Source organism: Epinephelus moara, chromosome 16, assembly GCF_006386435.1.
Source record: "Epinephelus moara isolate mb chromosome 16, YSFRI_EMoa_1.0, whole genome shotgun sequence".
NCBI lineage: Eukaryota > Metazoa > Chordata > Actinopteri > Perciformes > Serranidae > Epinephelus > Epinephelus moara.
The window spans coordinates 60,796-73,496 of NC_065521.1; the positions used below are offsets into that span (position 1 = coordinate 60,796).

Genomic DNA, 12,701 nt, shown 5'->3' on the forward strand with positions numbered 1-12,701 from the left:
TGGGCAGAGGTCAAGGTCACTGTGACCTTGTATCCATCTCATGGTTGTGAACCGATATCTCAAGAACACTTTGAGAAATTTTTTAAATTCAGATTTGGCACAAACGTCCACTTGGACTTAACGATGAACCGATCTGTTTTTGGTGGTCGGTCAAAGGTCACTGTGACCTCGTCTGTCTCATTCTTTTGAACACAATATCTCAAGAAGTTCCTTGGGGGAATTTTTTAAATTTTGACACAAATATCCACTTAGACACAGCGATGAACCGATTAGAATTTGGTGGTCGTAGGTCACTGTGACCCTGTTCGTCGTAACACAATATCTAAAGAACACCTTGAGGGAATGTCCTCAACTTTGGCACAAATGTCAACTTGGAGTTAATTATGAACTGATTCGAAGTTGGTAGTCAAAGGTCAAGGTCACATCTCAAGAAAGTCTTGAGGGAATTTCCTCAAATTTAGCACAAACATCCACTTGAAATCAACAGTGAACTGATTAGCATTTGGTGGTCTAAGGTCAAGGTCATCGTCACCTTGTCTGTCACATTCTTGTGAACATGATATCTCAAGAACGCCTTGAGGGAATTTCCTCAAATTTTGCAAAAATGTTCACTTGGACTAAACAATGAATTGATTAGACTTTGGTGGTCATAGGTCAAAGATCAGTGTGACCGTGCATCTGTCTTATTCTTGTGGACACAATATCTCAAAAAGACCTGGAGGGAATTTCTTTAAATCTGACACAAACGTCCACTTGGACTGAAGAATAAACTGATTAGAATTGGTGGTTGAAGGTCAAAGGTTACCGTGACCTCACAAAACGTGTTTTTGGGCTATAACGTAAGAATACACATGCTAATTATGACAAAATTTTACACAAATGTCAAATGGGATATCATGGTAAAAAGATGACATTTTATATCCAAAAGGTCAAAGGTCAGCTTCACTGTGACATCATAATGTCCTATATTAAAACACTTTTCTGTCCATTATTTAATGTCATATCTCAGGAACAGAAGGGGAGACATTTGGCCAGATACGGAATCAGTGACTCTAATCTTGAAGCTGTGCTGATTGTATAGATCTTCTGTGCTGTCGGGTATGAAGCATCTGTGTTTTTACAGTGATGGATATAAACTGCAACAGCAATTTGAGTGGTTCGCGGAGGCATACAACCACAAGGTGCTAATTCTTGTTGATTTTAGAAAGGATAAAAAGCATAGCTCTTACTACAGACCAAATCACATGCGCTGTAGAGGTTAGCCTTGGGTGGTATCACAGTATACCATGGTATTTAGAAATCCCGACTGTACCATCAAAAAAATACAGACGTTCATCTTTCTTTTAAACTCATATGGAGAGGCTTTATTGAGGATGTACTGTATGCAGTGCACATGAGGTGCCACCGGGGGTCAGTGGTAGAACAGGCAGCTGAGCTTGCAAATATGGCGACTTCAAGTGGTGGGGATAACGTTAGCGGCATATTTTAGGTCGGTAATGTTGCAGAAAAATTAAGTCATACCGTATACTCCAGTGAATCTCAGATGAGTATGAAGGTATGAAAATATAAGTACTGCCCCAAGCCTAGAGGAGAAATCCAAAGCTTGACAAGCTAGTTGTGGTTACTAAACTGTGACTGGACAATAACTGTCTGGGGGGAGGGGTTAATTTGCCCGAGGCACTGATGTCACCTCCTGTCTTTCCTCAGCATCCAACCACCTTCCTCAGCAGCAGACAGTAAGCAAGACTGGCCGATCCCCCTATGGAAGCAGCAGCAAAGTCTCCCAGCTCCACCTGCCCAACCTGCCCACCAGGCACGGCATCAAACACCTGTCCTGGTCCGTCACCAGAGCGAACCGAGACAACGCACCACGCCAGGTTCCTGCTTCAGGGAGGGGAGGCGGGACGGGGAGGAGAGAGGCAGTCACTGTTGGTTCCAGAGATGTTCCCAGAACATCAGTCGGCGCCCTCAATACTCACATCACCCACCACGGTAGCAACCTCAGAACGGATGCCAGGACATACACCAGATCCAGCACGACTGTTTCCAGAGAGTTTACGGTTCCTCAAGTGACGGTCTCCAAGGTGAGTTTTTGTACTGTGTCGTCTTGATGTTAAGGTAGCAAGAACATCCAATCACCTTCATTCTGTGTTTACCTCCCAGCAGTCTCAAGGAGCATTGACCAGTGTCACACCATCTAAGGTAACACTGCCCGCACCTCACATATCCACTCAGTCTGGCAAAGTGGCGCAGTCCAAACAGACAACCCAGCCCCAGCTCAACTCCGTGGTATCCACCCACGCCAAACCCTGGACCCCTCCAAGACATGCCTTCCCACTTACAGCAGCCCTCACTGCTCTGTCCTACTCGCTGTCTGAGTCAGAGTTCTCCGCAGATGGAGATGAGGGTGAGACGAGATCCGAAGGCCCAGATTTGCCGCAGGTGGTCCCAGCATTGCCCCTCACAACACCGGCCAAGACGGCGTACAGCGCCCCGCTACAGAGAGCTACCTCCAACCAGCCGGGGTTTAGGAGTGGTACAACAGCAGACAAACATGCGACGACCTGTGCCGACCGGCCGTGCTTTCCTGGTGTCCTGTGTGAACCAACCTTGGACGAGGGTTTCCGCTGCGGGAGGTGTCCTGTGGGATACACCGGAGATGGACGAGCCTGTCGAGGTAAGGCTTCATGTCTTCAACAATGTCGTCAACACTTGATAATAGTGCAGAACATCCGTCACCTTTACACAGATTTAACATCTGCGCTGTCGGATTTTAAAGCTGTTTGCAGGCATACATGTGGCAGGAACATGGAGTGTGCTCGGCCCAACACGTGCCGCTGCAAACCAGGCTACACTGGATCTGACTGTCAGACAGGTAAACACACAAATGGCTTATATTGTAGATATTACTTCTCTCTGGGTTGTCATATCTATGTTTTAATTTGTTATTTTTGTTTATCCATATTTTCACAGCAATCTGTGAGCCGGACTGTGTGAACGGGGGTGTGTGCATTGCTCCGGGTGTGTGTCAGTGTCCCAGAGGGTTTCATGGAGAAACCTGTCAGGAAGGTAAAGCTAGCCTCATTTTCCCAGTTACTCTTCAGCACACTGGTTTTCAAAATCAATTAATACATCTACAAACATATAAAATTTCCCATAATATTACAAATTAATTTCAGAAAGAAATAGTCTAATAATTTTCTTGAAATACATGTCTTTTTCAAAACAAGATGACATCACATCGTGATTGATTTCTTATATGGTCATCTGCTCAGGGCATGCTACTGCAAGTGTTTACAGTATAGCTACATATAGCTACATGCTAACGTCAGGGAAATGTTGCCAATTTTGTAAATTTCTCCCTGATTTCGGATCAGATTCTTTTTGGAACATATCCAGTTGTGAAGATTTTGGTTTAGAGGATTTTACTGACAATTTATTATGATAGAAAGTGTTGCTATACTCTGGCTTTAAGCACACTGCTACATGTAGCTACATGTAGCTACATGCTAACATCAGAGAAAGATCTCGGTTGCTAATTTTGGATCATAATTCTATTGGAACATGTCTGGTTGTGAAGACTTTGGTTTAGAAGGTTTTATTGGTCATTTTTTATGGTAGAACCATGGTAGAACCATTTTTTTGGTTTCGAGGATTCTACTGGCAATTTATTACAACAGAAAGTGCTGCTATACTCTGGCTTTAAGCACACCGCTACTTGTAGCTACATGCTAACATCAGAGAAAGATCTCGGTTGCTAATTTTGGATCATAATTCTCTTGGAACATGTCTGGCTATGAAGACTTTGGTTTTGAAGGTTTTATTGGTCATTTTTCACGGTAGAAAGTGCCCCTGTACTCCGTTACAGCCATTCCCCGACTGCAAGTGCACTTCTCCATGTAGCTACATGCTAACATCGGGGAAACGTGCAATCTTGGTTACAAATTTGTCAATTTCCACCTGATTTTGGATCAGTTTCCTTCTAGAACATGTCAAGTTGTGAAGGTTTTGGTTTAGAGGATTTTACTTGCAATTTATTGCGACAGAAACTGCTGCTTTACTCCAACTTTAAGCGCACTGCTACATGTAGCTACATGCTAACATCAGAGAGAGATGTTATATATATGGCTGATTTTCATATCCCGGTTGGAACATGTCTGGTTGTGAAGATTTTGGTTTAGAGGCTTTTATTGGTGACTTTTCACAATAGAAAGTGCTGCCATTCTACAGTCATTTGCTTGCTGCAAGAACACTGGTACATGTAGCTACATGCTAACGCCAGGGAAACTTCTTTAGAATTGGGTTTACAAGATTTTCCTAGCAATTTATCATGATAGAAAGTACTGCTGTACTCCGGCTTCAAGTACACTGCTACATGCTAACGTCAGAGATAGATGTAATCTTGGTTGCTGTTTTTGATCATCCTATTCTGATTTTGTTGGAACATGTCTAGTTGTGAGGAGCTTGGTTTAGACAGTTTTATCTGGGATTTTTCACAGTAGAAAGTGCAGCTATACTCCGTTACAGTCATTCCCCAGTTGCAAGTGCACTGCTACATGTAGCTACATGCTAAACAAAAGGGAAACCAGTAATTGTGGTTGTTGATTCTCCCTGATTTTGGAACACATTCCTGCTGCAACATATTCTGTTGTGAAGATTTTACACTCATTCTTTGGTTGCAAGTACACTGCTACATGTAGCTACATGCTAACGTCAGGGAAACATGCAATCTTGGTTTCAAATTTTGTTAATTTCTACCTGATTTTGGATCAGTTTCCTTCTGAAACATGTCAAGTTGTGAATATTTTGGTTTAGAAGATTTTACTGGCAATTTATTACGATAGAAAGTGCTGCTATACACTGGCTTCAAGTACAATGCTACATGTAGCTACATGCTAATTTCAGAGAAAGATGTAAACTTGGTTGTTGTTTCTCCTTGATTTTAGATCATATTCCTGTTGGAACATGTCCAGTTGTGAAGAGTTTGGTTTAGAAGGTTTTAGTGGTAATTATTTTCACTATACTCCATATCAGTCATTCCATGGCTGCAAGTGCACTGCTACATGTAGCTACATGCTAACATTGGGGAAACCAGTAATCATCGTTGTTGTTTCTCCCTGATTTTGGATCATATTCCTGCTGCAACATGTCCTGTTGTGAAGATTTCAGTTAAGAAGTTCACAACTCAGTTACAGTCATGGGTAATCAATGATTATGATGGCTTACAAATAAACTGTTCTAAATGATATAACTACTTGAAACGCATCTGTGCAGCTCTGTGCAGGTTACCATGTGAAAACGGAGGCACCTGTGTGGGACTGCAGACCTGTTCATGTCCGTACGGGTTCGTTGGACCTCGATGTGAGACCAGTGAGTTCAGTTACTGGGATCTTCTGTTTTCCATAGTCATTTAATTGTATTTACTTTCCAAAGCTGTAAGTATCATGATTGTGACGATACTGTTTTGTAGTGGTGTGTAGCCGTCACTGTCACAACGGAGGCCAGTGTGTGTCTCCAGATGAGTGCTTGTGTACGACAGGCTGGACCGGACTGTCCTGTGAGACCGGTGAGTGTGTTTTAGTGTGTTTTAGTGTGTGTGTGTGTGTGTACTGACCTCTCAGTGATGCTCTCCTCTCTCTCTCTCCAGCTCTCTGCTCTCCCGTATGTCTCAACGGAGGTTCGTGTGTCCGGCCGAATGTTTGCGACTGTCCTCATGGTTTCTACGGAGCACAGTGTCAGAACGGTAACTTTACAAGGGAGTATCTCTGATCAGACAGAGTACGCTAACCCATCAGTTCTGTCAATATTTTCTTTATTCTCTGTCCTCGTCCAGCTGTCTGCAGCCCTCCCTGTAAGAACGGCGGTGTGTGTATAAGGAACAACGTCTGCTCCTGTCTGCACGGATACACCGGGAGCCGATGCGAGAAAAGTCAGTCTTTCTCCCTCCTTCGTATAGCATAATGATTTCCTAAAAATGTAATAAAAAGTTCACTCAACCTGAATGAAAATATAATGAAACCCAGTAATGTCATAAAATGTCCTGACTGATGATAAAACCTTTAAGATGGGTCATTTTTATTCAACACTGATGATGGGAAGATGTGTGTGAAGCGTACATGTTTTCCACGAGTTGGTAATTCTAGTTCTTTGAAATGTAAAGTGTGCAAGTACAGAGAATGTATAGTGCTGTTACTGTCATGTTAGCCGACTGAAAACATGAACATCTGACACAGATTTTATTTTTTTGGAAATGTAAACTCTTGGCATTACGTAGAATGGGAAATTTACAACAGATGGCAAGTAGTAGTATTACCTATTAAATTTTTTAAAATATATTTTATATTTAAGTGATAAATATATTTTATGTAATATATTAAGTTGCATTTATACTTTACAAAAATATATTTTATAGAGAAATAATATTAAAAAAAAAATCACCCACCTGAAAAATATTACATTACCAGTAAAGATTTTATGACCATATCAGTCAGGACATTTTTTTTTTCTTCTTTTCAGTATTGGTCAAGTTATTACGTCATTTGGTTTTATTACATTTTCAATTGGTTATTTCTTTTAGAATTAAAAATTAAATTGTTAAATTAAAATTTTATTTAATTTTTTAATTTTTGTTTATCGTCCTCATCGTCATTTGTTTGTCAAATTTATAAAAAATACATATTATATGAAAATATATAACTATCAAATATATATTTAATAATAATAATATATAAAAAATTTTAAAAGTATTACATTACCAGTTAAAAATATATGACAATATCAGTCAGGACATTTGTTTCTTATTTTCTTCTAGTATTAGTCAAGTTATTACGTCACTTGGGTTTATTACATTTTCAATTTGGTTAATTTTTTTTAGAATTAAAAATTAAATTGTTGAATTAAAATTTTATTAATTTTTTTTTATTTTTGTTTATCGTCCTCATCATCATTTGTTTGTCAAATTTATAAAAAATATATAAAAATAAATAAATATATTAATATCAAATATATAAAATATTTAATAATAATATAAAAGTATTACATTACCAGTAAAAATTATATTACTTTCCCCCCCCATTTTTTTACAGTATTGGTTAAGTTATTACATTTTCAATCAGATTCTTTTTTTTTTTTTTTTTAATTTTTTAAATTACATTTTATTTTATTGTTTACTGTCCTCACATCACGCGTTTGTCAAATTTATTTCCTTCACTTGTGACTGTTGAATCCTCTTAGTTCTGTTTTTCATCCCTCTCCTCCTCCCCCTCTTCTTCTTCTTCTTGCTCTCCTCACTCAAATCTCTTTTTCCTCCTTCTCTTCTTTTTTTATTTACTAAGAGGACTTTTCTACCAAAGATTTTTCAAATCAAATCAGAAAAACTGATCTGATTCTGTCAACTGAATGACATCACTACATGACACAGTCGCCTGTAACTGTCAGAGTTTGGACCCAAGTGCAGAACTGACTGATGAAAATGCAGTCAGGAAAAGTGCAATGATTTATTCTCAAAGATGGTAACAACCTGAAAGAGTCCAGATGAATGCAGACGACAGGTAGAAGTAAACCCAAAATGCATCCAGAGCAAAGGGGAAACTAAACACCAGGGGAAAAGACACCACAAGAAAGACACAGTTCAAACACAGGTGAGGTGACGGCAGCACTAGTGAGGGACAGGTGAAGCTCATCAGGTCGGGGCAGGCAATCAAGAGTGGAGGGAAAACACACAGAGACAGGAAGTGAAAGCAGACATGACAAACAAGGAGAATATAACAAAATAAAACACCTTTATCTACTCTCTCTCTCTCTGCAGGTGTGTGTGAGCCCATGTGCATGAACGGCGGCAGGTGCGTCGGCCCAGACGTTTGCGACTGTCCGTCAGGTTGGCGAGGAAAGAGATGTGATAAACGTAAGTGCCGCGATACAAGAATCAGATCCGTACGGTGCAGGTCCCATGATGCATCAGCTCTTGGTGTACCTAATAAAGTGGCTGCTGAGTGTACAGTGAAATAAAACGGAGAAAAACGGCAAATCTTCATATTTTGAGAAGCTGGAATTAAAGAATGTTTGGCATGTTGTTTGATAATTGGCTCAAGAGTGCGCCATCTTACTCTTAAGCTCACCATGCAGCAGCAGGGACGATGAGAACATGTGAACGCTCTCTGCTGACAGATGCTTCCCACAGAGACGCCTCCCATATGGAAACCATCAGCTCTGATGTCTGCCGCGCTTTATGGGGCTGATGTTCAGACTCCTCAGTGCTGAAGGAACGGCTACCTAAAAGACGAACATCAGTGAAGAGAGGATTAACCACAGATAAGAATGATCTGTTGAAGCTTTTACTTTTAGGGGAGAAGTCTGTGTTAGCCCCGCCCTCCTCCTTCATCATCACTTGACACCTTAACGCCTGTCAATCACGTGCACGGCCTGTTATCTATCAGGAGGCGTCTGTTAAGTCTCAGGTTTGATCTTCACTGCAACATTTGGTTTCACTCCTCTTGATTCCTTTCCTCGCCTCCTCTCCTCACGTCTTAGCCCCTCCCACCTGGTGAGGTTTGACCTTTTGGATATAAAATGTCATCACTTCATTATTTTATCCTGTTCGACATTTGTATGAAGTTTCGTCATAATTACCATATGCATTCTTGAGTTATGGCCAAAAATATGTTTGTCAAGGTCACACTGACTTTGACCTTTGACCACAAAATTATAATCAGTTCTTGAGTCCAAGTGGACATTTGTGCCAAATTTGAAAGAAATCCCTGAAGGCATTCTTGAGATATAACATTCACAGAAATGAGACCGCACTGATCTTGACTTTTGTCAAGATTAAAGGAAAATTTAAAGAAAGTCCCTCACAGTGTACTTGAGATAGCGTGTTCACAAGATGCGAGGTTACACTGACCTTGAGCTTTGAGCACCAAAATCTAATCAGTTCATCCTCGAGTCCAGGGGAACGTTTGTGCCAAATTTGGAAAAAAAAATCCCTGAAGACATTCTTGAGATATAACATTCACAAGAATGAGATGAATGAGGTCACACTGAGTTTGACCTTTGTCCCATGACTCCCAAAATCTAATCAGTTCATCCTTGAGTCCAAGTGGACGTTTGTGTCAAATTTAAAGAAATTCCCTCACAGTGTACTTGAGGTAGCGTGTTCACGAGAATGAGACTGATGCAAGGCTACACTGACCTTGACCTTTGAGCACCAAAATCTAATCGGTTCATCCTTGTGACGTTTGTGCCAAATTTGAAAAAAAAAAAAAAAAAATCTCTGAAGGCATTCTTGAGATACCACATTCACAAGAGTACTAATGAGGTCACACTGACCTTGACCTTTGGGCCATGACCCCCAAAATCTAATCAGTTCATCCTTGAGTCCAAGTGGACGTTTGTGTCAAATTTAAAGATACTCCCTCACATTGTACTTGAGGTAGCGTGTTCACGAGAATGAAACAGATGCAAGGCTACACTGACCTTGACCTTTGAGCACCAAAATCTAATCAGTTCATCCTCGAGTCCAGGGGAACGTTTGTGCCAAATTTGGAAAAAAAAAATCCCTGAAGGCATTCTTGAGATATAACGTTCACAAGAATGACAGAAATGAGGTCACACTGACTTTGACCTTTGTCCCATGACTCCCAAAATCTAATCAGTTCATCATTGAGTCCAAGTGGACGTTTGTGTCAAATTTAAAGAAATTCCCTCACAGTGTACTTGAGGTAGCGTGTTCACGAGAATGAGACCAATGCAAGGCTACACTGACCTTGACCTTTGAGCACCAAAATCTAATCGGTTCATCCTTGTGACGTTTGTGCCAAATTTGAAGGAAAAAAAAAAATCTCTGAAGGCATTCTTGAGATACCACATTCACAACAGTACTAATGAGGTCACACTGACCTTGACCTTTGGGTCATGACCCCCAAAATCGAATCAGTTCATCCTCAAGTCCAGGCGAACGTTTGTGCCAAATTTGAAAAAAAAAAAAATCCCTGAAGTCATTCTTGAGATATAACATTCACAAGAATGAGACGAATGAGGTCACACTGAGTTTGACCTTTGACCCATGACCCCCAAAATCTAATCAGTTCATCCTTGAGTCCAAGTGGACGTTTGTGTCAAATTTAAAGAAATTCCCTCACAGTGTACTTGAGGTAGCGTGTTCACGAGAATGAGACCGATGCAAGGCTACACTGACCTTGACCTTTGAGCACCAAAATCTAATCGGTTCATTCTTGTGACGTTTGTGCCACATTTGAAAAAAAAAAAAAAAAAAATCTCTGAAGGCATTCTTGAGATACCACATTCACAAGAGTACTAATGAGGTCACACTGACCTTGACCTTTGGGCCATGACCCCCAAAATCGAATCAGTTCATCCTTGAGTCCAAGTGGACGTTTGTGTCAAATTTAAAGATACTCCCTCACAGTGTACTTGAGGTAGCGTGTTCACGAGAATGAGACAGATGCAAGGCTACGCTGACCTTGAGCTTTGAGCACCAAAATCTAATCAGTTCATCCTCGAGTCCAGGGGAACGTTTGTGCCAAATTTGGGAAAAAAAATCCCTGAAGGCATTCTTGAGATATAACATTCACAAGAATGACAGAAATGAGGTCACACTGACTTTGACCTTTGACCCATGACTCCCAAAATCTAATCAGTTCATCCTTGAGTCCAAGTGGACGTTTGTGCCAAATTTAAAGAGATATTGCGTTCACTAGAATGTAACAGATGGACGGACAACCTGAAAACATAATGCCTTTGACCATGGCATAACAATAGTTGTTCCGTTCTTAATTACCATTACATCGACAACTACAAGTCTTCATGTTTGATGACAGAATCCACTTCCTGTCCTGATATAAACTCCTTACAAGTGACCTTGACCTTTGACCTATGACCACCAAAACTAATCAGTTCATTGCTAGTCCAAGTGGACATTTGTGCCAAATTTGAAGAAATTCATTCAAGTTGTACTTGAGATGTTTTTTATTTGAGTATGAGATGGATGCAAGGTCACAGTGACCTTGACTTTTGACCACCAAAAACTGATCCATTCATTGCTAGTCCAAGTGGGCATTTGTGCCGAACTTGAATAAATTCATTCAAGCTGTTCTTGAGATGTTGCATTAAGTATGAGATGGATGCAAGGTCACAGTGACCTTGACCTTTGACCCTTGGCCATGAAAACCTAATCAGTACATCTTTGAGAATACAACTGGATAAATGAGACTTAAATTACTCTGCACGAGTTGTGTGTAAGTTTGTAAACGGATATTTTGATACAGTTTCGCTGTCACTTTCGCAGAGAGAGAATTTGATATATAAGTGGTCGTTTGGGGGGTGAAGTGTTCCTTTAAGTCTCGTCTTCAGTTACATTTGTGACCTGAGTTCAGCACTTATATAAAGTCTTGTGTCGCCTCTCAGCCAGCTGTCTGCAGAAGTGTCTGAACGGCGGGGAGTGTGTTGGACCCAACACCTGCCACTGCGCCCCGGGCTGGCAAGGCATGCTGTGTCAGATCCGTGAGTATCCCACCAAAATGTGTCCTCAGAATAACAGCAAAACTGGGTCCTGATTGGCTGATTGTTTCCATGTCACTCCTCAGCTCACTGTGAACAGAAGTGTCTTTACGGCAGTCGATGTGTGCGACCGAACGTCTGCGCCTGCCGCAGCGGATACTCCGGTTCTCTTTGCTCCAGAAGGGTAAGTTGGACTAAACATGGGGCGTTATTTTGACGTAAGAAGGGAGCCCTACTTCAATCACTTAAAGTCAAATGAGACTTGGAAAAGCTCCTTTCCTGGCTTGTTAAGTCTTCTATTCAGGTTTCAGGAGAGAAAGCAGAAACATTTCAGTGCTACATTTTCCCCAGCCAGTCTGAGACTTGCACACATGAGTCAGAAACACATGAAGAAAACTGGAAACACGTGAAAATGCGTCCAGTCTCATGAACTGACCGGTGACAGATGATGAGGCCCAGTGAAGAAAAGACTGTGGATGGACAGTCTGTGGATGCTGCAGTGATCAAAGCAAACTGTAGCGCTGTCTTTTGGTTTTATCTTTCAGTGTGCAGAACTCCAGCTGTTTGATTAGAGCCAGTTCTGTTTTGGTTTTCAGCTGGAGCAGAAATAAAAGTGTTATTGAAAACAAAACTGATGCAGTTCTGTAATATCCAGGCTTCTGATGCGTTATTAAAGTTAAAGACGGAAATCTGGAGAAAGGTGCTGGAGCCAGGCAGATCTGAGAATCTGACAGATTTACAGGTGAAGTCAGGAACATGTGGGGAAGAAGAAAAAGTTTAAGGTCAAGTTATAAAGTTTTACACTCCCGTCACAGTGGGAACCGTATGACGACGTGTTTTGCCGAGGTCACACCACCGTGGCTTTGGCCCTAATTTGTGGACCCCCCGACAAAGGCTGCAGATCAGAAGCAAACTGGCTTGGTGCTCACAAATCAGCACACGATTTACGACTTTATAATCTCATTCAAGGTTTTTTCATAAATTTGTGAGTTTTTTTCTCATAAACTTGCAACTTTATAATCTCAGACAATATCTTGAGTTTTTTTCCTGTAAATTTACGACTTAAAGTTTTTTTTACGTAAATTTCTGAGTTTTTTCTTGTAATTTTACAACTTTATAATCTCAGAGAAAATTCAAGATTTTCTTTTTCGGAAATTTCTGAGTTTTTTTTCTCATGAATTTACAAC

At 40.7% G+C, this 12,701-nt stretch overlaps 1 protein-coding gene across 3 annotated transcripts in view; it reads left to right on the forward strand.

The window, feature by feature from the left end:
* si:ch211-246m6.5 (von Willebrand factor D and EGF domain-containing protein) overlaps positions 1-12,701 on the forward strand; it is a 46,681-nt gene that overhangs the window by 32,099 nt on the left and 1,881 nt on the right. For 2 of the 3 annotated variants that reach the window (XM_050064092.1, XM_050064090.1), the window contains exons 22-32: positions 1,708-2,084; positions 2,164-2,677; positions 2,780-2,875; positions 2,974-3,069; positions 5,275-5,370; positions 5,471-5,566; positions 5,648-5,743; positions 5,834-5,929; positions 7,808-7,903; positions 11,422-11,517; positions 11,601-11,698. In XM_050064092.1, the coding sequence (XP_049920049.1) occupies positions 1,708-2,084; positions 2,164-2,677; positions 2,780-2,875; positions 2,974-3,069; positions 5,275-5,370; positions 5,471-5,566; positions 5,648-5,743; positions 5,834-5,929; positions 7,808-7,903; positions 11,422-11,517; positions 11,601-11,698 (1,757 nt within the window). The remainder of the gene's footprint in view (positions 1-1,707; positions 2,085-2,163; positions 2,678-2,779; positions 2,876-2,973; positions 3,070-5,274; positions 5,371-5,470; positions 5,567-5,647; positions 5,744-5,833; positions 5,930-7,807; positions 7,904-11,421; positions 11,518-11,600; positions 11,699-12,701) is intronic. The other variant, XM_050064091.1, reaches the window with a different exon arrangement.